The 22,762-nt window shown below is 37.5% G+C and overlaps 6 protein-coding genes across 6 annotated transcripts; 3 read left to right on the top strand and 3 right to left on the bottom strand.

Moving 5' to 3' along the window:
* LOC18607625 (putative HVA22-like protein g) lies at positions 2,424-4,380 on the top strand. The gene is made up of 7 exons (XM_018115125.1): positions 2,424-2,512; positions 2,722-2,829; positions 2,949-3,047; positions 3,139-3,195; positions 3,286-3,349; positions 3,463-3,672; positions 3,894-4,380. The coding sequence occupies exons 2-7, from the start codon at positions 2,801-2,803 to the stop codon at positions 4,251-4,253; spliced, it is 819 nt and encodes a 272-aa protein (XP_017970614.1). The 5' UTR covers positions 2,424-2,512; positions 2,722-2,800; the 3' UTR covers positions 4,254-4,380.
* Positions 7,255-10,590, top strand: LOC108660990. Its single transcript, XM_018116490.1, has 5 exons — positions 7,255-7,720; positions 9,129-9,425; positions 9,544-9,762; positions 9,888-10,016; positions 10,231-10,590. The coding sequence occupies exons 1-5, from the start codon at positions 7,460-7,462 to the stop codon at positions 10,435-10,437; spliced, it is 1,113 nt and encodes a 370-aa protein (XP_017971979.1). The 5' UTR covers positions 7,255-7,459; the 3' UTR covers positions 10,438-10,590.
* On the bottom strand, positions 11,099-13,341 carry LOC18607624 (probable aquaporin PIP2-8). The gene has a single exon (XM_018115140.1). It carries the CDS (start codon positions 12,492-12,494, stop codon positions 11,682-11,684), a length of 813 nt encoding a protein of 270 aa, XP_017970629.1. The 5' UTR covers positions 12,495-13,341; the 3' UTR covers positions 11,099-11,681.
* Positions 13,602-14,840, bottom strand: LOC18607623 (aquaporin AQPAn.G). The gene is made up of 3 exons (XM_018114837.1): positions 14,787-14,840; positions 14,524-14,685; positions 13,602-14,431 (listed from the first exon to the last, which is right to left on the bottom strand). Exons 1-3 carry the CDS (start codon positions 14,838-14,840, stop codon positions 13,685-13,687), a joined length of 963 nt encoding a protein of 320 aa, XP_017970326.1. The 3' UTR covers positions 13,602-13,684.
* Positions 16,125-17,707, bottom strand: LOC18607622 (aquaporin AQPAn.G). Its single transcript, XM_007041886.2, has 3 exons — positions 17,358-17,707; positions 17,136-17,226; positions 16,125-17,024 (listed from the first exon to the last, which is right to left on the bottom strand). Exons 1-3 carry the CDS (start codon positions 17,444-17,446, stop codon positions 16,281-16,283), a joined length of 924 nt encoding a protein of 307 aa, XP_007041948.1. The 5' UTR covers positions 17,447-17,707; the 3' UTR covers positions 16,125-16,280.
* Positions 19,189-22,481, top strand: LOC18607621 (COBRA-like protein 1; the record flags this gene model as incomplete). The annotated part of the gene is made up of 6 exons (XM_007041885.2): positions 19,189-19,219; positions 19,824-19,903; positions 20,119-20,572; positions 21,506-21,665; positions 21,810-22,072; positions 22,163-22,481. Coding segments are annotated over 6 exons (1,287 nt in total), but the record flags the coding sequence as incomplete, so codon positions are not given.

The raw sequence follows: 22,762 nt of genomic DNA, 5'->3' as shown, positions 1-22,762 counted from the left end.
AATCCTCAGATTAGGTAGGTTCTCTAGTGTTGGCAATGGATCTTCATCAAGTTTAACCTTAGCCAAGCAAATGTAAGCAATATTTGAAGAGATGTGCTGAGGTTCCGGAAACTTCCTTATCTCGACAGATAAATGCAACTCACGGATATTAAGGCAACTACAGAGCAGGTATGTCAAATGCATTGGATCTATACTTTTAAATAGACCCCAAATGGACAAAGATCGAAGATGTTTACTTGTGATGACCAGCAGGTTCAAATTCAAGTCCTATTTAAAGTTTTCAACAATGAAATGAGTAACTTTTTAAGATATTTCATACAGTAAATATCTCCAAAGTAATAATTTTTTGTGTTGAGATTCACAAACGTTTGTAGATTTTTCTAAGAATCCAAATTCAACTTGGATTTTGTTCTCAACTTGTCTGTACATACAAATGCCTCAACCACTCCATTTTCCATAAAAAACATCAGGTATTTGAACTGACCAGCTAGATCTTAAATCCAAGGTTTGCAAGCACCTTAGTATGCTTATAGATGATGGCAACCTTGCCACCTGTGCGTCATTCCCTAAACTCAATTATCTCAAATGGATGAGATTACCTATATCACCTAGTAATTTGCAGTCCAGTGCAAGCTCCGCTACTTCAAAATCTACGATTCTAAGCAATTTGAAATTGTTGCAAATGTGTCTCGTTAAACCTCCAAGTTTATAAGCAGCCGCACCTAATAAAAGAACCGCTAGAAATACTGCAAAAAGTCCTTAATAATAGTCGCATTTTCGTCGTCTTCTATTTCTTCTACCCAATCCATAAGATATTTGAGGTTCTGTGACCTTCGCATAAACTCTATTGAATAGATGTTATCAAAGAAAAATAAAGACCTGAGATGTGAGTTTTTAATACAATTTGTCATAACAGAATCATGCATGGTAAGCCTGCGAACTTTACCAATTGCACAGGACCAGATGCTAACATCAGCTTGCTCCATTTTAAGACGATCAATGATATAGATGAAATTTTTATTTTTTGCTTTCAATAAGCAGAAATCTCTGATAAGATCGTCATGCATCCCGCATGTTTTGATCTTTAAACTTGCATCTCCTTCTTCCACTAACACCATGTATCTTTCTACAACCTCATTTAAATAACGTTCTGTCACATCTGCTAATATTTGTTCATCTCCTTCACTTTCTATTAGTGACACAATATCTTCTGCTACTCGTAATATGATCAATTTAACAACAGAAAATCTGGTAATCTTATGAAAAGATACTCAAATACTCCAAAAAGCATGATTTTAAATAAGGTGGGAAATTGTCATTTACGCTACCATTTGACGCGAGGACCTTGCGGTAAGAGAATATTGACGCCATTGCTTTGATTAAGTTGCATGGAAGATTGAAGTGACGTGGCCTACAATTAATGGATGACCTTTGTATGTGAAATGAGTCAAGAGAACAGCAAATTAATAATATTCATCAAGGAATCCGTTTATTCCCTTTCACCACCCCTTGCGGTTTAAGTAACGAATGAGAATATAAAAAAAAAAATTTGAAGTTTGTTTACTAAAGAAACCTGAATGCCAAAATAACTTAACAAAAGGATTAAAGTTTATGCCTATCCCGTCCTGAGGGGAAAAAAAAACAAGGAAAGTTTCTTTTCGTCCACTCCTGTTTTTCTTTAAATTTTTTTCTTCAGTACTTTAAGAAATACAATGGACTGTTAAAAGTTTATTTAATTTTGCTTTATACATATTTAATCATTTAATTATTATCTTTTCTAAATAAACAAATGTTTAGCTGTGGGGAGGAGATTTAAGATTAATCCACGTCATCCTTGAACAGTATAGTTGTCCACACCCAAACCTCACTCCAAAAATGAAAAAATATATGTAATACTTAAGAAACTTCTAAATTATTTATGAAATTTTTAATGTTTTATTTCGTTCAATTAAATTTTTAAACTTCTATTTTGAGTCAAATAAACTATTATTAATAATTGATTAATTATCGTTATTGATAATGTCATTTATTATTATGTTGATATATAATAATAGATAATAGTATGACATGATAATATTACAATGTAGTATTTTCACACTCTACATCAATACCACATTAACACTAGGTGAGATTAAAATGATAAGTGAAATTTTGATTAATGATAATTAATCAAATATTAACCGTAAGGATTTATTTGATTTAAAATAAAAATATAAAAATTTAATTGAATGTAATATAAGAATAAAAAGTTATTTAAATTTTTTTAAATAATTCAAAAAAATTTAAAATATTATAAAAAAACCTCAAAAAAAAAAGAACAAATAAAACAAACGCACAAAAAAAAAAAAAAACTACCGCCAAGAGAGGTTTAAATGGCAGTACCCTTAAGTGTCGTTCCATGCATTAAACGGTTTTTTGCACGTCCCTTAGCAAGAAGTGGTTTGACCCAAAGGAGCCTCCCTCTCTCTCTCTCTCTGTCTCTCTCTCTATTAGAATTTTGTGGCATTTCCAGGTATAGTTTCATCATTGTTCCTTGTTTTTTTTTTTTTTAATTGTCTTTTTCCGATAAAAGAAAAGATCAAAAGAAGAGTCCAAAAGGAACAAATTTAATCTAATCAATAGCAATCCCTTTATTTGAGTCCTTCTACTATATATCTTTGTATTGGGAATCTTTATTCATTCATTCTCTTGCTTTTTAATGATTCCTCCTTCAAATTTCAGGTTGAAATTTTTGATAAACTCAACAGCAAAGTTCAATCAATTTTGTTATTCTCGTATATCTAAAAAGAAATCCAAGAAGATGGGATCCTTTCTTTCGAGAACCCTTCTGTATGTAACCATCGACTAGCGACTACCAACTAATGGAATTGTCTCTTTTACTACCACCATATGTTTCCCATTTTGCTAATTTACCAGGAAACCTGATACTGATTGAAGTGTTTTCATAGATTGGCTTTTGGTTATGCTTATCCGGCTTACGAGTGCTTTAAGGCAGTGGAAAAAGATGAGCCAGAAATTGAGCAACTTCGATTTTGGTGTCAATACTGGTATAAACATTTCTCCCTTCTGCACTTTTAATCATCCTCCCCACCAAATTAAAGGGCTGACATTTTACTAAATTATTATTGTATTCTGTAGGATTTTAGTTGCTATCCTAACAGTTTGTGGAAGAATTGGAGATGTCTTCATCTCATGGTATTATCTCTTACGTTCATAATAGTTAGATGATTTTTCTTTATGGGCCTGTAAACTCCTGACAGTCTTTGTTATCTTGTCTCGATGAAGGTTGCCATTGTACAATGAAGTAAAATTGGCGTTGGTTATTTATCTTTGGCATCCCAACTGGAAAGTACACATTCAACATTTGAAAGTTGAAAAGCTTTGGTTCGGTTGTCTATATAAATTAACCTTCTGAAGTCGTTTAAATCATTTCATTTCTTGTTTTTGCGACCACTGTTTCAGGGAACAGCTTATGTTTATAATTCTTTTCTTCGACCTTACGCCGTAAAACATGTGACAGAAGTCGATGGAAAATTGTTTAAGTTAAAGCTTAAGGCAAGGGAGGTTGGAATTCTTTATTGGCATAGGGCAATGAATTATGGTAGGACAAGGTCTTTAGACATCTTGCAGCATTTGGCTTCTCAAAAAGGATCGGACCTTCCTCTTGATCAGGTATACATAGATTTTCAGAAGTGCTACTAGTTTAGTTTATAATCTTAATTTCCGGACTACCATACATTAGTAGATGGATATTTGATTTGATATTCTAAATAATTGCAACCCCTATCATTGAGAATGTCCTGCAAAGTTGTCAATTGACTTGTTTCGTGATGCTGATAAAAGATTTTAGAAGATTTTTCAATTTAGCCTGTTTGACGGTTCAATTGCTGCAGCAACAGCAGAATCTCAGAAAAACCGACAAACTTGCTTTAAGTCAGGCATCTGCTACCAAGCCAGAGCAGTTGAAAATACCCCTTCCAGATTCATCCAGCTTGTCCGAGGAGCAGCCCGAGACAAACAATGAGCCAGGTTGTCTCCATGCATCCCAGAGTAATAAAAGGATGATCTCGTCCCAATCTTGTGTTAAAACAACTAGCCAATCATCAGTGAGTCGAGTAGAAACAGGGACAATTCAACCAACATCATCCATAGGAAATGGAAACTCCAATTCATCTCAAGAACAAACACCCTACAAGGAAGCTGTATCCAAGCCACATGGCATTTGGAGGATATTTAAGACTGCAGCCCATTAAAACAGTTATCTCAAGCCTTCTGAATTTTTAATGATAAATTGTACTAAGAACTGGTATAGCATAGGGTATTTATGTCGTTTCTTCATATGTATATATGAACTAATTGTACACAAATTTTTTATTAAAATGAAAAGCATTATTCATCTATTCTGACCACACGGTACCAGAGCATTAGGAAGAGATCCTGTACCGTCCTCTTGCTTCCACACAATTTCTTCTTTCTTTGACAACTCATGGCTTCATCATCTTACGACCCCACTATGTCTTCTTCTCACTTGTCTTCTTCTTTCTTTTACTTTATGTCGATGGCATTATCCCTTCTAACAGTGACTTTAACCTTTTTCATGGATTTATTTCTAAACTTTCTTCCATGTTTGCCGTGAAAGACCATGGCGATTTTCGCTATTGCTTAGGTATTGAAGCTCATAGGGATTCTTTTAATCTTTTTCAATCTAAAAAACGTAGCCACTACTGGCTGGTTGTCCAGATAACCGTAGCCACTACTGGCTATGCTATTCCTTCGGGTTTAGTTGTTTTATGGAGTGCTAAAGATATAGTCCACGTTTTCTGATCTACTGTAAAATCGGAGCATCGATGATCTCTTGCTTTTGCTTGACTGAATCTTATTGATTACGTCAAGTTCTGTAAGATCTTCATATCTATTTATCTTTATTATATTATTTTATATTATAAATATGTGAGGGTTACACGTGATGCTTATCCCATGTTCTACGCTCCAACTAAGTACATTGAAATTGATTTTCACTTTGTGTGTGAAAAAAGTAAGCAGTAGCTATTCACATATTTATCAAGGGGAATTATCATCCTATCATTTTCACCTTTTACGAGACAATTTTCACGTGATTACTTTCGGTTCAACTTGCGAGGGTATTTATGTAAATGTGTATGTAGAGTAAGGTTTTTATGTTTTGGCCTGGTATTAATTTAAATAAATTTATTGTACCCTATTTTTTTATTTTTATTAAAATGAAGAGCAGTCTTCGTCTAGTGTGAATCACACTTAAGCCTTTTCAACAAATAATTCTTTCATATACAAATTTATAATCAAAAGCGTGACAAGAATTGAAAATGAAATGTAAAATATAATTTCTCAACCTAGTCCTTAGGTTTAGCTCATCTGACAATTTAAAAAGGAAAAGACACACTACAAAGTGACTTTTATGACCAAATGCCATATGTATTTTACTTTCATAAACCAAAAAAAAAAAATCATATCTAAACATTAACAAACTTGTAACCAAATATAACATTGCATGTGTAATGATTGAGTCAAAGTATTGCTTATTCGATAACATTTTGAATTAAAATCATGTAATTTTTAAAAATTGAAATTTAAGTTAGTCATAGTGATTAACTTAAACCATTATATAGCCTTAATAATTATATTCGTATTTGATGTAAAATAAAATATCAAAATACTACTTTCTCAAATCCTTAACACTCTCATCAAAGTTATACATCACAATCAAAATCCGTCATAGAATATTGAGTCCAAGCACCATTGATTCAATAATTTTTTAAATTTAAATCACATGACTTTTAAAAGTTTAAACTCAAGTTACTATTGATCTAATAATTTTTTAAATTTAAATAATATAATTTTTAAATATTTAAATTTAAATTATTAATATGAATGGACTTACATCTTTATTTTAATTTTAACAACCACGTTCGTTTTATATGTAAGGTAATATATGATAACGCTCATACTTTTCAAATTATTGCAATTGAAATAATTGGTCAACACTATTTAATCCTTATATGAACAACCGACCAGAAGCTAAATATTGAAGGGAACAGAAAGAGGAAAATAGACCAAACAAATCAAATTTGGGACCCATTTTGGTTTCTGATTCTCATTGTGATGTGACATAAAAATGAATGCTACAAAATTTATTAGGCTGACCCGTCTGTCAGATAAATAATTCTTAAACGTACAAAGTTTGGATGCCACTTGGGCTATGTATAGTTCACACTTTCTAGTTTCTAGTTTCTAGTTTCTACATTCTTCAGCTAGCAAGCCTGACAGATATAAAATACAGTAATATTGTGGTTGTCAAGGGCCAAATTGAGAAGTAACAAAGTAAGAACCAATGGAAGCTCGCCAACACACAAGGGAGAATGATGCTTTTGATGAAATAGGTGATGGGATTCTGTGCCAGCAATTTAGGCACGAGGTCAAAACTCTGAACAAGAATCATCAATAGTCAAATGCTGTAAGGACGGATGGGATATCAGCCGGTGGTTATCCTCCGTAGATTTAGCATTAGTTTTGATGAATAAAGACAAAACGTTTCGTTCTACCAAATTAGAGATTTGCACCACACATCAATGGACAATTGTTCTGCGCCTATGGCGTATGTCCAATTGCAAAAATGGAACGCCGCATCTATCACAGGAGATAACGTGGATGCGAAATGTCTTCCACCAGATGTTTGCCACGTGCCTTGATAATGACTGAGTTCGAACTCAAATCAGATTAGGCTGACAAATCCACGCGTCACCCGCGTAGTGAGGGAGGGACGACAAAAAGCAAAAGAAGGATGGACTTTTTTGTGTGCTGTGCTCCCGGTGCTATCCAACCTCTTTTTTGGAGACTCCCTAACCGCCCCACGTGTCCCAGCCACAAATCGATTAGTGGTCGGTCACCAAATCTCTGTAGCTTAGGACCTGTTTGGTTTCACTATTGTTCCTTCCTTTTTCCAATTAAACTTGACACTTGTAAATAAGTTTATTTTTCGTTTAAAGAATTTAAAAAGTCACATTTATGTTTGGGGAAAGTTATTACTACTGTTGTTTATTATTATGACTATTTTTTACCTTCCTCTTTTTATTTTAAAAAAAGCCTTTTTCATGAAAATGAAACCAAACATGCCCCACAATTCTCGCTTTTCCTAAAGAAGAAAAAGACGTTACCAAACACGAAACAAGACTAAGCTCTCGCCACAGTCTCTCTGTCATATAAAACTGCCTGAAGCCAAAGATCAATATAAAAAACAAAGCAAAAAGGAAAGGCTCACTCAAAGGGGCCAAAGTAAAACCTCTCTCACTTTAGCTCGTGTGTGTCTCACGGGACTCACAACAAAAACAAAGGGCTAGCTGTTAGCTCCTTCATCACAAGACTCACAAGAAAAGCACCGGGTTTTGATCCAAAAAGAAAGAAAAAGAAGGGAGCCAAAGAATTAATGGAGACAAGTACAGCAACAACAGGAACCCCCCCAAAGAAGAAAAGTGAGCAGGTGCTAGACGGTTCGGATATAATGGAGTTGGTTGAGAACGAGGAGGTGTTTAGCAGTTTCGTGGATCATAAGTTCAAGGAGCTTGATAAGGACAGCGATGGTCAGCTCTCTGTGAAGGAGCTTCAGCCTGCTGTTGCTGATATAGGTGCTGCTCTTGGCTTGCCTGCTCAGGGTTCTTCCCCTGATTCTGACCATTTCTACTCTGAGGTTTGTCCCCAACTCCCACTTCATTCTATCTCCTTTTTCTTTTCAGTTTTTTTTTTTTCTGGAATAGTTTAGTTTTTCTTGAGCCTTCCAGAGCTTGGGAAGTTGATGCATGTTAGCATTCGTTTCCTAGTAATTAAATACCTGTAACAAGAGAAAGCTGCTAAAGAAAATAGGATAGAAGTAATATGTCCAAGTCGTTGTGATCCTCATGAAATGAAATATGAGTCCTAGAGGTAGAAGCAGAAGGATAAAGAAAAACAAACTATTCCAAGGAGGGAAATTAAACTACCACTAGGCACTGATGTAAGCTGGTGGACAGAGTGACTAAGATAAGGGGTTGCATATTTGATTTTGACTCCATCAGCTGTCCATTTCGTCTTAGAAGCATTCTAATTCTACCATGCCATCATCACCGACAATAAATTAGAGTTGGAATATTTCGTTTTCCAGTCGTTCAATTTGCAAATAATCCTATCTTGTAGTCGTCGCTTTGTCAGTGTAAATTACTTAACAAACAAAAGGAGAACACACAGCCTCAAGCCCAAGGATGTTAACATGTTTTATACGTTTATTGATTTTACCTGTGGTTATCCAAGTTTCATTAGAAAGCGATTGTACTAATTGCCTACTTGGGGCTATGTAGGAAACAGCAAATTGTCAAAGTTTCCATTTCTAGCTAGCTCGAGAACCCTCGACCTATTGTTCAATTTGGTCGGTGTTATGGGGAGACTTTCTGCTTTTCGCAGTTGGACTTTCTTTTTTGACCTTTTTCCCCTTCTTTTTATCTCCATACAGGAAGGAATCTAGTGATGAATGTCGTCGAAACTACTCCATGTCTACACATCAATCATGAATGATTATTTAATGTGACAAAAGTCAAGTTGCTCTTATAATTTTCTTATTTTTTCAATTAAATGAAGCCTTTGAACGTCATGATTAGTGGGGACAACTCAAGTGATTTCTTCAATGGCTCCCCTCACTTCTGTACCTAACTTGTTAACCATTTGCTGAAATTTAACATTAAATGCAATATAATTTGTTGATGAGATCAATTATGATATACTATTAAGCACAAAATATAATTCTGGTTACTCGGGTCCCCTCCTCCTTGTCAGGGGAATGATAAACTTAGGGAAAAGACAATGGAGCACTATTCCCATGCTTGGGAAAAGGTAAAGCGGGCAAGACACTGGACCACGTCCAGTGTCTGCATAATATCTCATCATTGTTCTCTCCACTCAACTTGAGGATAAAAAGGACGAGAACCTCAAAGTTGCTGGATATATACTTGTTTTTAAGTTAGCAAAAGTGCACACCCCTTTTCTTGTTTGAGAGTGGAAATTAGGACCTGAATTATCATAGGACTTGTGATGGGGAATAGAAGCTGACATTTTGACATGTTTTCCAGGTTTTGAATGAATTCACCCATGGAAATCAAGAAAAAGTGAACAAGACTGAGTTTAAAGAGGTTCTTTCAGATATTCTACTAGGTATGGCGGCGGGTTTGAAGCGCGACCCTATTGTGATCCTCCGTATTGATGGAGAAGACCTCTTAGAGTTCATTAATGGTCCAAGTTACGAAGCAGAGATGGTGTCTGTATTTTCACAGTTAGGGTCAGATGATACATCGCTGCGTGATTGCCTTGTCAAGGCTTTGGAGAAACTTACGGTTGATCAAGGAATGCCCCCTTCTTCAGATTCTTGGGTAACTGACTTTCCACATTTCTAGTTCAGTCAATAATATTAGGAATATGTAATGAAAACTTAAGCCTGTGTTGTCATCGTTCGTTCCCACTTCTCTCCGGCGTCTGTTGCTTGTGTAGGTTATGAGTAACATAGTGGAACCAGCTTTGCAATCATGGGACAGCAATGAACAAGAGAAACCTGTCTCTCAAGAAACATTCTTGGAAGAATTTAAGAAAGTTGCAGAGCGCGTGGCTCAAAATCTCAAGGAGCAGCCAGTAATTGTTGCCCATAGTGAAAACATCTTTGATGGAAGTAGCATTAAAAGACTACTGTCCAACAAGTTTGAACTAGACAAGGTATATGCTCTTGTTGTCTGAGTGTCTTTAGTCTCTGCCAATGTTGGATTATTGAAGGAAGGCATTTCCCTCGTGCAGTTGCGCCTGCGACCATTACTAATAAATTCTTGCAATTTGCAATGCAGTCACTGAATACAGCTTTAGAAAATGTGCCAAAAGATCGAAATGGGAAAGTATCGAAGGAGTATTTACGCGTGGTGCTAGATATAGTGGCACCATCAGCTGGTTTACCTCCAATTGGTGCAGTTGAACAGGTATTGCAATGCATGCATCTTCAAGTCACTCAAAGGAGTTATTAGACAAGCTTGCCAAACGCAATTCTTGGCATGGATTCCCGAAGGTTTCTAGGGACTCCTATGATTATGTTCAAAGATAATTATCAAAATGGATCATTGCCCCTACCCTTTTCTCTGTTAAAAAAAAAAATCCATTTCATTCCACTAACTGAAATTCTTGAAATTCTTCCAGATCAACAAGGTAGTCGCTGATGTTTTCAGCATGATAAACGCGGATGACGGGAAGATGGTAAAAGAAGATGAGTTCAAGAAACTATTGGCAGAGATCCTGGGGAGCATCATGCTGCAGTTAGAGGGCAATCCCATCTCAGTTTCTTCAAATTCTGTTGTTCATGAGCCCCTCGCATCATCCTCAACCGTTTTGCAGCCATCATCCTAGTTGCCTATATATCACAGATATGTCATGTATATCAGGGGAAACAAAATAAAAATGGACAATAAATTTTTGGTTTAATTAAGTAAATTACCACTACCTTAAGTTGTTTGCTGTGCAGTTCATTCGGTTGAGCTAATGATATATCTTTTTTTTTTGAAAGGCTGAGATTTTATTGCCATAAAAATCTCCAAATGGAGACTTACAGGGAGCAAAGTCATTTGACTTGCTTGAAAATAAAAAGAGTTCCCAGGAGGAAGGGTTGGCAGAACATAGAAAAGATCTTGATGAGCCATCAAACATCAATCATACTAGAAAATAAAACGAAGAAATCAGAGCCAATATAGGCTTACCCCAACAAATCTGGGACACTAAAACAGAAAAAATGGAACACCAGAATTAGTGGGGGCGAAATCAGAGTAGAGCTGGCAGGTTTAGGAAAGGTTAGTATTGTGATTAACAAAGTAGACATTATGGTTGGCTTCTCTCACCACCCCAGCTTTTGCAAGTCCGTCAGCTACCATGTTGGCTTCACGTCTGATGTGCCAATGATATATCTATATATATATATATATATTTATATATTTATACACACGCTATTAGCTTGCAAACACAGGACTAGATGGAGGGGTGTATATATATATATATATATATATANGTGGTATATATATATATATATATATATATACACACACGCTATTAGCTTGCAAACACAGGACTAGATGGAGGGAAGAATTGTTGCTGTCTATTAAGCCCGAAAGCAAACCCAAAGTAAACTCTTTTAGTCAATTCAAATGATTAAGCGGCTTATATACCTTGATCTCTTAATAAGCATTTCAGTATCGAATCTTCAATTTAAACTTGAAAGAATCTCAAGTTCACCTTAAAGAAGAGTTGGGCCTGTGTTTCTAAAAGATGAGATAGATGTTAAAGGCTTGAACAAACCAAGGGAGAGCGTGTGAATGGAGGACATAACAAGGAGATTGGTTTGCTCTGTCAACAAGCTGTTTATTTGGGTGAACAGATTATCGACCCAGAAATTATCCTAGCACCCAATAAGTCTCAGTGCTAATCCATTAATTTGTATAGTCCGGTTTGAAATAATCTACGTTATTTGTTTGCTTTCAACTGATCCGAGTGTCCTTTAAGTTATATTCTCTGCTTTCAACTGGAAAGAGAGAAAGCCACTCACCAGTTATTGAATCGTGCATGAACTTAACATGAACTTAAACCTCCATCAGTGTCAAAATTCACAAACCCTTCCCATTGACTTGAGTTGTAGGATCCCAACAACAAAGTGCAGGTGCGGCCAAATTCACAACGTCACGCTCTCCATCTTCCCAAACCAAGCCTTCTTTCGGTAAGCCCTTGGTGAAACAATAATAAATGATGCAAGCAAAACAAGGTCCAACCCAAAACACCCAATGCCCATCCCATAACTGACCTCCAAGCAATAACGCCGGGCCTAAGCACCTTGAAGGATTAAGCCCCACCCCGGCGTAGCCAGCCCGCCCAGTCACACTAATGGACACAAAAACTGCCACTGCCATGGCCCCTGCCACCACAGCACAAACCATTGGCAAGCCTAGTTCTTTGCTTCTTCTCTTGTCAAATGCTATTGTTACACCAACAAGGAGCACCAAAAAAGTACAGCAAAATTCTAAAATTAGTGCAGTTCCAGGACTTATTCCGGACGTTGACCCATTTCCATTAATGGTACAGCCTCCCAGGGAATACCTTTTTGCTGCATCATGGTCCATCACACTGTTGAGTATGAGAAATCCGGTTAGTGAGCCTACACACTGCGCCAAGATATAGATGGACGCTCGTGCCAGAGTAATGATGCCCTTGAGGGCAGCAATGAATGTGAAAACTGGGCTCATGTGCCCACCTGAAAGAGGAACTGTCACCATGAGAAAGAGAAAGGCAATAATAAAGACTGCAAATGGGACAAGAAGCTTGGGATCAGTCTCGTGCGAGTCCAAGCAGGAGACAATGGATGTGGTTAATGTGAACATTAGTGAAGCAGTCGCCACCAACTCTGTCAGTGCTGCCTTCCACATCTAAAAGAATTAATCAGGACAAAATTAGAGCCCTTTTCTTCTCACAATGAATCGAGCAGAATAAATCATTTAATCGAGGAAGATTAATACCTCTGGTGAGGAAAACTCATGGGCACCAATGCAAGCAAAAAATGTTGGTTTCAGAGATTGCCTTTCTTTCAGGATTGCTGCCTCGTGGTTTTCAGATGAACTTGTCAGAAGATTATGATCAGATTCACGCGAGATAACGATATCCATGTCTTGAATCTGGAGAATTTACATGAAATGATAATGCTTTCCACTAGAAGGAACCGTTTAACCAATTATATAGAGAAAGAATAGGACGGTGTCACACTGTTAGTGCCAGCTGCTGATCAGCCGCTACTTTCCATAATATCACAATTTACAGGTAATAGTTCCAACTAGAAAATGAACCATCAGAAATATATTTTGAGACTGGCCAATTGCAAGGGGACGAAAGCCGATCTGGTGCCAGGGAAAGACGAAAAGCAAACCACCAAAGAAACTAATAATGGGGGTAATATTCTGTAATATGCTTTACGCAACTGTTCATTGGGGAGGAGGAAGTTAAAACAGAGGATCCAGCAAAGCTTTCATCCGTCAAGAATATCCATTTTAGATAAACAAAGATGCTTAGTTTGCTCACTCTAAGTTCATTAAAGAATGAAATATCCGTAACTTAGCCGCCGAAACTTTTAATGCATATCTTGACAGTTTGAACTACGCAGCTCTAATCCTCTTATATACTTTGAAATTGTCAATTACTACGAATTCCAGCTAATAATCCAATTCGCCATGAACAATTACCTAGAAATTCCATATTACCAGTCAATTACAGCTTCTCATGGCGGTACGTGTTGCAGTTCATTGCATGACATGTGGTTTTAAGTGTGCAATTCTGCATTATGACCTAACACACGAATTGCAAAATACTTTCATTAGCAAACTTTACATTAATCAAATACAATTTTCTTTTATACTTTTAGCTTTCACACCCCATGCTTTAATTCCAATTTAGGATATCAAATTTTCTGATAACAAAGTTAAATAGCCAGTGAGACTGATTATTGATGATGACTACAAGAATAGTAAGAAACATAAAGATACCTTCGGGCTTACGCCACCTTATTACATTAAGCCAATAAGATACCAAATTGTGTGCCGGTCTTAGCTCTTGAAAACGAATATACTTAGTAGCTGTGGGTATGCTCACGTGGAATCATCTTAACATAAAGAGCAAAAGCCACACACCCAATAGCTGGCCCAATCCAAAATATCCAGTGTTTGTCCCACAGGTGGCCCCCTCTAACAACTGCTGGGCCCAAGCACCTTGCTGGGTTTAGCCCAGCACCACTGTAGCCTTTCGTTGCTGTGACTGTAGTAGAAATGTATACAAGAAGACCTAACACTATTCCAAGGATAACACAGACCATAACTCGGCCCACAGCCTTGGCTTGGCGACGGTCGAAAGCCATCCATACCGAAGCAAAAAGAAACACAAAGGAACAAATTATCTCGAGCCAAAGGGCCTGGCTCGTCTCCAGGCCGATCACAGTAGGCCCATGTGGGCCTGGTGCAACAATAGTCACGGTGCATCCCCCTAGTGAATACGTTCGTTCAATGCCGCTGCTAACCACGGCTTTGAGTGCTAATGCACCTAGTATGCCACCAACAGATTGAGCCAAAATGAATATGGCAGCTCGGGAAATGGAAACCAGGCCGGTGAGCAAAGCAGCAAAGGTAACAATCGGATTGATGTGGCCCCCGGAGATGGGATACGTAGCAAGCAGGAGAACTGCAACAACGAAGGCAATTAGGACCGACATTACAAGGTTTGGTGTTTTTGTTTCGGTCTGTAATGTGGAGATAACTATCGTGTCCAACGAGAAAACAAGCACTGCCGTCCCAAGAAGCTCTGCCAAAGAAGCTCTCCATACCTATAAACACAACACGGTAAGGCTTGTTTGAGACAAATTCCATTAAAACCTAGACAGCTTAACTGCATGCGAGTCCTTATGATCATACTAACCTCCAAAGAGAAAAGCTCTTCAAGGCTTAACACCTTACTTGATAACGATGCTTTTGGGTGCTTTTCTTCCGTAACTTTCCCGGGCCTGCAACGCAGAGGAAAGGACAAAATGAAAAAGGAAATGTTAACCTTATGTAAATACAATTTAGGCCTCAAAATGTACTGCTAGTAAATTAAAGAAATTAAGGAAAAATGGAAACAGAAGCTTAATTATTATATATGGAACTCAGTACTCACATAGGAGTAGAGGCAAAAGGCTGGACTTTATTGCGACCATAGATGCTTTCTTCATCCTCAACGACTCCAATTCCTGCCATCTTTTATGTAACTCTGTTGGCTCAGCCTCTTTTTTCGGATGAACCTATCTGTTGGCTTAATTAAACTCTGAAGTCTGTTATACTACTATATATATGGCCGGCGTATCAGATTGTACAAGCTGGAAGTAATTAATATATAATTAATGGCCGTTATGATAATTAATTTTTAATTCCAAAGCTCCTTGATCCTTGTAATACAATATCTCCACAAAACCCACCTTTTTTTTCTTTATTTTTTTACTGTTATCTTAGTGAATTAGTTTTCTCAGTTGTCATTCCAATTAGATATTTCAATTACTTACATTGTGCAAATCGTGTTCAATTTTTTAAAAGCTTAACGGTGGCATGGCAGGGAACCAAGTGCCCTGGTTCCCTATATATACTCACACCAGGGTGCAATTATTTCTTTATTTTATGTTTGCTGCTAGCTGTTTTCATTCATTTTCAACCGATATTATAGCTCCATGGTTCACTTGTAATTAACTCACGAACGAATCATGTTAGTGGAATTATTCAGAAACTGCAGTATCAGTACAGATCATACGAGATCGGTCAAATCCCTGCAGTCGTGGGATCATGATCCTAAGAAATTGGAGGTTCCAAGAGTCATACCACATTCAGTTCGTTTTACAAAAGAAGAATAACAATAATAGGAAATTTGCTGCTTGCCCCCCACCTCGATGTCTCATTTCTACCACCCCGCCTGACGTAGCATGGTGCCAGGTTAGAAGAAAAGCTGACATTGATTTCTGCTTGTCTTCCATTGACAGTACTCCATCCTCGGCCACTGTCACTGACATTTCCTCTGATTAGCAAAGAATGTTTGTCAATTCCCAAAGAATAGACCGTACCTGATCATGGTTATTGTTAGGTTTCCGATCTTGTTTCTTATAAGAGATCTGTTTGTTTCTAACCATGATGGATTTGTTATGAAAGATTATTATAGCTTGAGTCCATAAATAATGGAGCAAACAAAGGTGTGGGTGATGGGAAAGAATGAAGCTGGTGGAATGGAGGTTGTCTTCTTGGTTGATCCTTGATTAGCAACGTAACGATGATATCAAAGATTTAGTATATTATATTATTAAAAATATTTTAAAAATATATATTATTCTGAAATTATCAATCGATTCAAACGGATCGAACAAACTGAATGTACTAATGAAGTTTATATTTAAATCAAATTAATCGAATTTAGTTCAAGAGTTATTTGGTTTCCATTAACTCCACCCTAGTAATAACTGATGAGAAAGTGTTCACACTTTCCTCTTTGGGACAAAGATGTTCATTTGTAGTTTTGATACAATCATAGAAAGCATCCTTGGGAGTTATATATAAATGATTAAACATCCATTCTTACATCATTTAGATTATTTTCCTAACATGAACACTGAAGAGCTCTACAAATATTATTCATGGGATCGTGCTTTCAAGCATTGATCAGTTGTGCAAAAGCTGACTCGGAATGACCTTGGTGTAGAGGGCAAATGCTGCACAGGCAATAGCAGGCCCGGCCCAAAATACCCAATGCCCACTCCAAAGGTGACCCCCTCTAATCAGGGCCGGACCCAAGCATCTTGCTGGGTTCATCCCAACACCTGCATAGCCCTTTGTGGCAGTTACAGTTGTCGATATAAACACGATAAGGCCCACCACTATGCCGATGACAGAGCAAACCATGACTCGGCCCAGGTGCTTGGCTTGGCGTTTATCAAAAGCAATCCATATCGAAGCAAAAAGCAACACAAAGGTGCAGAAAATCTCTAGCCAGAGGGCCTGGCTCGTCTTAAGGCCGATCACAAGCGGCCCATTTGCACTTGGCACAACAATTGTGAGCGTGCAGCCTCCGAGTGAAAACGTTTGCTCGATTTTGCTGTTTACCACAGCTTGTAATGCTAGTGCACCTAGTATGCCACCGACGCATTGAGCCAAAATGTACACGGCGGCGCGTGAAAAGGAAATAATGCCGGTAAGTGCCGCGGCAAGGCTGATAACCGGGTTGATGTGGCCACCTGAAATGGGAAACGTAGCTAGGAGGAGAATTGTGATAGTGACAGCAATAAGAAACGACATTATAAGGTGGGGTGTTTTTGTTTCTGTCTCATAGGAGGAGATGACAATGGTGTCCATTACAAAGACTAACACTGCTGTACCAAGGAGCTCCGCCAAAGATCCTCTCCAAACCTGATAATTCAGTGGCATCGTAGGATTAATACTAGTCAGCACAGTTAAATAGTCATGATTACTGCAAGAAGAAATTAAAAATAATTAAATAATAAAAACACCTCCACAAACCTCCAAAGAGAAGAGCTCTTTGAGGGAAAAAGTCATTTTCAAGGCATTGGGATTTTGCTTCTTCTCTTCCTCTGCTCTTCGTTGCCCTACCCTGCAAAATTATTTGCAGAAAGCACAAATTAAGTTTCGAGAGTTTAGAACAATTTGATCTTCAAAAAGTAAGGTAAAAAAAGAACGAGAAAGCAAGTAAGGAAGGATTTAAAGGATTTGTGAGAGACATGCCTTGGTGTGGAGGCAAAGGGACGGACTCTAGTTCCGGTGTAGACATTTTCTTCATCTTCAAAGACGCCAACATGTCCAGTTCCAGCCATCTTTGGTTTTAGCTCTCTTGGTCCACTTCCCTGTATATATAGTCAATGAAGCTACTGCATGAAATGTTTACCTTAATTATGCAATATAAGTTTGTCTTGAGCTACTTAATCGGTGCTATTATCCTGCTGCTTATTCATTATGTGATGTCTCAGCTTGCTTTATGGCATTATTGCATGCTTTTCCAACCATAAAGATGTAGACAGAAATTATATATACTAGGCTACAGTGGCAGTGTTTGTAAGGGTAATCATCCGTAGATGAGTTCAAGGTATTTGCATGGTATACTTCAAAACTGCTATAATTGATCCTTCACGCTGGTGAGAACAGGTTAGAGATCTTACAGAAGTCAGCGAGTGTAACCACCTTGTCAATTCGGATGCAACTTGCAAGAATTAATGGTATCACGAATCCGAAATAGGTACACAATTCAAGAGTTGCTACCAGTTTTTAATTGGCCTGATAAGTTGGGAGAGTGCAATTAATGGGAACTCGCCACACATTAAAGGTTTGGTTGCTGGTCAATTCTCATCTAGCTACAAGTTAGTAGGGAGTGTTATTAAATTCCCAACCAGAAAAAAAAAATGAAAAAGAAGTATATAGATTTGTAAGCAGCGGTGGACTTGTACACATATTGGGTATCTGTTTCATTTAAACTGATCAGGGGTTGGGAGACAAGGAAACTCAACTGTTAGCATGAGCAAAAATCGGCTGGGACTTTCCTTTTTGTTATGAAGGGTACAAAGTCAGAGTTTCCTGTAAGCCTCTTATCGGCTGGGACTTCCCCTTTTTTCATATCTCTTATGGTTGTTGTGAAAAGACACAGAGAAAGAAACTTTACTGGTATATATGAATGGCTTGTTCTTATCTACATAAACGACTACCGGTAATAAGGAATAAGTCAGCAAGAAAGCTGTCATGTAAAGAATAGTTTTCCTTTAAGCTCATTACATTGGCAAAATTTCTTCTGCAAAGAGCATTGGAACTTTCATCAGCAAGAAAACCGGATAATAAATGGATAAGTCAAAGGACGCTTTTTTTTTATTATTCTTTTATGGATTCTGACAGCTATAAACGTTACTCTCTGGTTGGAAGATGGTTTTGGCAACTTGAAACTTGCCTAAACTGATAAGAAATCTTTCAAAATTCTTGTCTGATCCCTGAATTATGGTAGCTTTCGCTCAGTTAAGAGGAACCTAGTCCAAATCTTGATCATAATCCATGGGGTTTCAATTTCACTTGAAATATATTTATCAAATTGTGGAAATCTATTAATGACCGTTGGTTTAGACTTCATAGTGTGTACCTAGTTAGAATAGCCACAACAAGACCGTGGGATGCTGCTGGGAGCATATGCTGGAATTGTGCTTTAAAGTGAAGGGAAGGAATTATTTTATATCCAAGTAGGAGGAAGTTACCTTGTAGATGACTGGAACTTTTGTGTTCTCCTTGCTCCCCTAAGATCGAAGACATAATTGGGAAGCGAATTTATTTTAGAATTTTTAACCCCCTGCACGTGTGAGGGATCTGTATGTATAGATGTGAAAATTATGCGACTGTTGCAGATAAGAATTTGGAATTAAATAAGAAACGCCTAAATACTTTTCTCATGGAAGCATCTAGTTCATCAAGCCCTGAAAATCTAACTTTATCAGTTATGATGTATCAAACTGGTGAAATCAATGCGAAGACCTCATGGTCATGGAGGAAAATGGTGCTTGAATTGTCAACCATATAACGACCCACACCTACTCAGTCACCTTTCTTCATATGTGGTCAGTTAAAACTCTTTAACTCATTTTTTTATAAGTCAATGATAGTTACTAATATGATGATATGATCATCTTGCTTACCAAGTGGTGATATACCGTCTTTTACTGGTTTGAACCGTTGATGTTGTAAGGGGCAAAGAATGTCATCCAAAATCAAAAGCACATGTCCTCTTTTGCTTAGTAGGAGTACGACGTTTCAAAGAATCTTCTGATTTGCTATTTGTGATTTGTCTTTTCCATGTCCACTTTGATATTTCCAATGATTTTAACTTGTTCCACCGAGCATTGTGTAGATTAGGCGGATTTAGGTTATACCTAGATGGAAACACAGCATTTCTTCCTTGTTAGTAGCGTAGATTAGGATCTGGTTTGTCACGTTCAACTATAATTTCTACCCATCTCTACTTGCTGTTCTTCAAACAAAAATGGAGCTCTTCTTTTCTAGTGTACGGTCACTTGCTTTGATGTTGATGTCGTTAATCTCTGTTTGCACTTTATCAGGCATCAAGCTCTCCTTCTTTGCTTCTTAGATTTTTCTTGGAGAAAAGATAATGGTAATAATTAATTAGTGTTGCTGATTTATGTGCACATTTTACTTGTTTTGCAGATTGCTATGATCCTTTGGATCCCAATGGGAACATTACAGTTACTTTTGACATTAATCAATGGACACGAGATGGCTATGTGGTCAGTATGTCATTTACCATCACTTCAGGAATAGCTATTCATCACAAAAAAAAGGCTGATACTGAGCTGATAAGTTCTAGAAAGAAAGAGAAATTTACTTTGGAAATCTTCCAATACTTTGGGCAACCAACAGTTTTGCAACAATAGTAGCTTTCAGGCACTCTAGAATTTCACTTCGGGGTATTCATCATTCACTGTTTGTCTTTTGCTTGTAGGCAAGGGTAACAATTCAAAATTACTATCATTATCGTCATGTTGATGAATCTGGTTGGAAATTGGGTTGGACATGGGCTAATAATGAGATCATCTGGACCATGTCTGGTGCTTTTGCCACGACACAAGGGAACTGTTCATCGTTCAAGTTCGACACACCACACTCCTGCGAGAAAAGCCCAGTCATTGCTGATCTCACGCCAGATGCCCCGCCGGAAAACAGGACAGCTGACTGTTGCCATGGTGGCATTCTTGCTGCTTGGGCTATCAACCCTTCTAAGTCATTCTCATCCTTTGAAATGATGGTTGGCCACCTGGGGGCGAATCCTAATGTGCAAGCACCACTCAATCTTACACTTATGGCTCCAGGTCCGGGTTACACTTGTGGCTTAGTTGAGGACACTGATCCCACGATTTCTTCTGATATTGGGGGTAGAAGACAACTCCAAGCCTATAGTAAGTACCCAATTAAACTCCATTATTAGGCAGTGCATTCAATATAAATACTCCAAAGCCACAAAATGCCATCCTGGTTGTGATTTTAGAGGTCCGAACTATGACATTCTAATGATTGCTAGAAAAAACAGTAAACTATATGGTGCAGCTAAATCATGCAATAATTTGAATATTGACACCGAGGAGTGAGAACAATTGAATTCCAGCCGGGCTAATTTTGCTATTATTATGCTTCAGTCTCAATACAATGGTGTCTCTAGTGGTATATATTTTCTCATTCCTATCTGCTTCAGTCTCTAGCGTTATAATTTTGCTTCAGTCTCCATACAATTCCTGTGATCAGATCTTTTTCCTCTCTGCTTTGCTTGTTCATAATCCTTGCACTTTCTAGAAATCCTAAACATTTAAATGTGTTTTGGTTGCACGCTCATCACCTCAGCAACCTTAAAAGTCACAGGAAACAGACTGATGAAAACCTAGATATACTTCTCTTCCTAGTGTTAGTGCTAAGCCCTGCTTTTGTCATCAATGAAAATGTTAGATGCACTGGCTTAAACTTAAAAGTTATGTTAATTTCAGCAATAGTGAACATTTAAACCATTAACTCATCTGATCCATCAAGTTAGAGAACTTTATTTTAAGATATTCTAATTTCCATATCGCTTGTCATTTTCAACATTTCATGGTGTTCCACAACCGGTATATGTCTACTAGGAAAAATTGAAACGATTCATAAGTGACTCATCAACTCAGATGTTTGAAACCCAGCAAATGTGTAGATCTCTAGACACTTATGGTACACTATTCTCCTGCCTATTTGGTGAAGCGAGGAAGTGTTGCTGAAATAAAATTCATCTTGATTATAGAATGCATCCTAATGTGAAAACTTAAAACAGTGCTGCACCACAAATTAATCATTTTTCTGTTCACCAGGAACCTGGAAATCAACATGCACTTACTCCAGCTTTGTTGCCAACCAAGCACCTGTATGTTGTGTTTCACTCTCAACATTTTACAATGCCAAGATCACATCATGCCCTACTTGCAGCTGTGGATGCAGAGAAGCAGAGAAAAATACAGATTCATGCATAAGGTGGGTTCATAGAATTGACTTCATTTTTTATCCAAAAACAATGTAGCTTGAGTCTTGTTTAGAGCTTAATGATTTATCTCTTTTTCTTAACTACAATTTCCAAGCCTGCATTCCACTCATATTTCTTTCTTTGTGTAATGCCAGAGAAGGTTACCCTGCACCACAGTCAGATTCTTTAGATAGTGATGACATTGTGCTATGCACTGATCATATGTGCCCAGTTACAGTTCACTGGCATGTTATGAAAAATTACGTGACACATTGGAAGGTAAAGCTGACAGTCTCAAACTACAATTATAGAAGAAACTACTCAAACTGGAATGTGTTGGTTCAGCATCCTGGTTTCAGCCAGAATGCAACAGCATTTAGCTTTAACAGTACAATGCTTCCCTCTTTGGGATTTTTAGGTACCTGATATATAACAAAATATTTAGCTTAAGTTTCCACTACTGTTGTTTTCTACTTTCTGTAACTCATTCTCAAGGGGACTCTTGCAGATGAGGTTGCTCTATTTTGGGGGATTGACTACTATAATAACGACCTATTGAATGCTGATAAGGATCAACTGGGTGCGGTATCCACACAGATTTTACTGAAGAAGGATTCAAATTCCTTCACATTAGGAAACGGATGGGCGCTACCTCGAAGAATATATTTCAATGGGGACAACTGTCAAATGTCTCTTCCAGACACTTTCCCCATGTTACCAAACGGCAGCTCCAACTTGAAACCTGCTCACACCCTTTTCCTTTTCTTGATTTATCAGACTTTCAAGACAGTGGTTACCTGGCATTGATAAATAAAGCTCTGTACATGTTTGCTTCCTGAATCAAAATTTTGAGCCATCATGATGTATAGAGTGTCGAGGGGTAGAACTTGTTAATTTTTTTTTTTTTTGAAAAGTGATGATGTTATTCATAGTCTCACTTGGGAGACAAAAGTTAAGCCGCAGTGGCTTACAAAAACAAAAAGAGTCCTTGGTGTAAGGACTGGCAAAAAATCAGATGGTTTCTGATATGCCAACGATCAGTTGATCATCCTTCTTACAATAACACTTGACACACCAAACTAAGAAATTCCTAGTAAGAACAGAAACT

Source organism: Theobroma cacao, chromosome 2 (assembly GCF_000208745.1).
Source record: "Theobroma cacao cultivar B97-61/B2 chromosome 2, Criollo_cocoa_genome_V2, whole genome shotgun sequence".
Lineage (NCBI taxonomy): Eukaryota > Viridiplantae > Streptophyta > Magnoliopsida > Malvales > Malvaceae > Theobroma > Theobroma cacao.
This window is presented reverse-complemented; position numbering and strand designations above follow the sequence as displayed.

Bases quoted from the DNA above. Each gene is read 5' to 3' on its own strand.
- LOC18607625 (XM_018115125.1), top strand. From the start codon at position 2,801: ATGGGATCCTTTCTTTCGAGAACCCTTCT. The intron at 2,830-2,948 runs GTATGTAACCAT...GTGTTTTCATAG, and splicing joins TTTCTTTCGAGAACCCTTCT to ATTGGCTTTTGGTTATGCTT. The intron at 3,350-3,462 runs GTACACATTCAA...CCACTGTTTCAG, and splicing joins TTTGGCATCCCAACTGGAAA to GGAACAGCTTATGTTTATAA.
- LOC108660990 (XM_018116490.1), top strand. From the start codon at position 7,460: ATGGAGACAAGTACAGCAACAACAGGAACCCCCCCAAAGAAGAAAAGT. The intron at 9,426-9,543 runs GTAACTGACTTT...TTGCTTGTGTAG, and splicing joins CCCCTTCTTCAGATTCTTGG to GTTATGAGTAACATAGTGGA. The intron at 9,763-9,887 runs GTATATGCTCTT...TTTGCAATGCAG, and splicing joins ACAAGTTTGAACTAGACAAG to TCACTGAATACAGCTTTAGA.
- LOC18607624 (XM_018115140.1), bottom strand. From the start codon at position 12,494: ATGTGGAAGGCAGCACTGACAGAGTTGGTGGCGACTGCTTCACTAATG.
- LOC18607623 (XM_018114837.1), bottom strand. From the start codon at position 14,840: ATGGCAGGAATTGGAGTCGTTGAGGATGAAGAAAGCATCTATGGTCGC. The intron at 14,686-14,786 runs GTCCAGCCTTTT...ATTTACTAGCAG, and splicing joins GCATCTATGGTCGCAATAAA to TACATTTTGAGGCCTAAATT. The intron at 14,432-14,523 runs GTTAGTATGATC...TTGTGTTTATAG, and splicing joins AAGAGCTTTTCTCTTTGGAG to GTATGGAGAGCTTCTTTGGC.
- LOC18607622 (XM_007041886.2), bottom strand. From the start codon at position 17,446: ATGGCTGGAACTGGACATGTTGGCGTCTTTGAAGATGAAGAAAATGTC. The intron at 17,227-17,357 runs GCATGTCTCTCA...ATAATTTTGCAG, and splicing joins CCCTTTGCCTCCACACCAAG to GGTAGGGCAACGAAGAGCAG. The intron at 17,025-17,135 runs GTTTGTGGAGGT...CTGAATTATCAG, and splicing joins AAGAGCTCTTCTCTTTGGAG to GTTTGGAGAGGATCTTTGGC.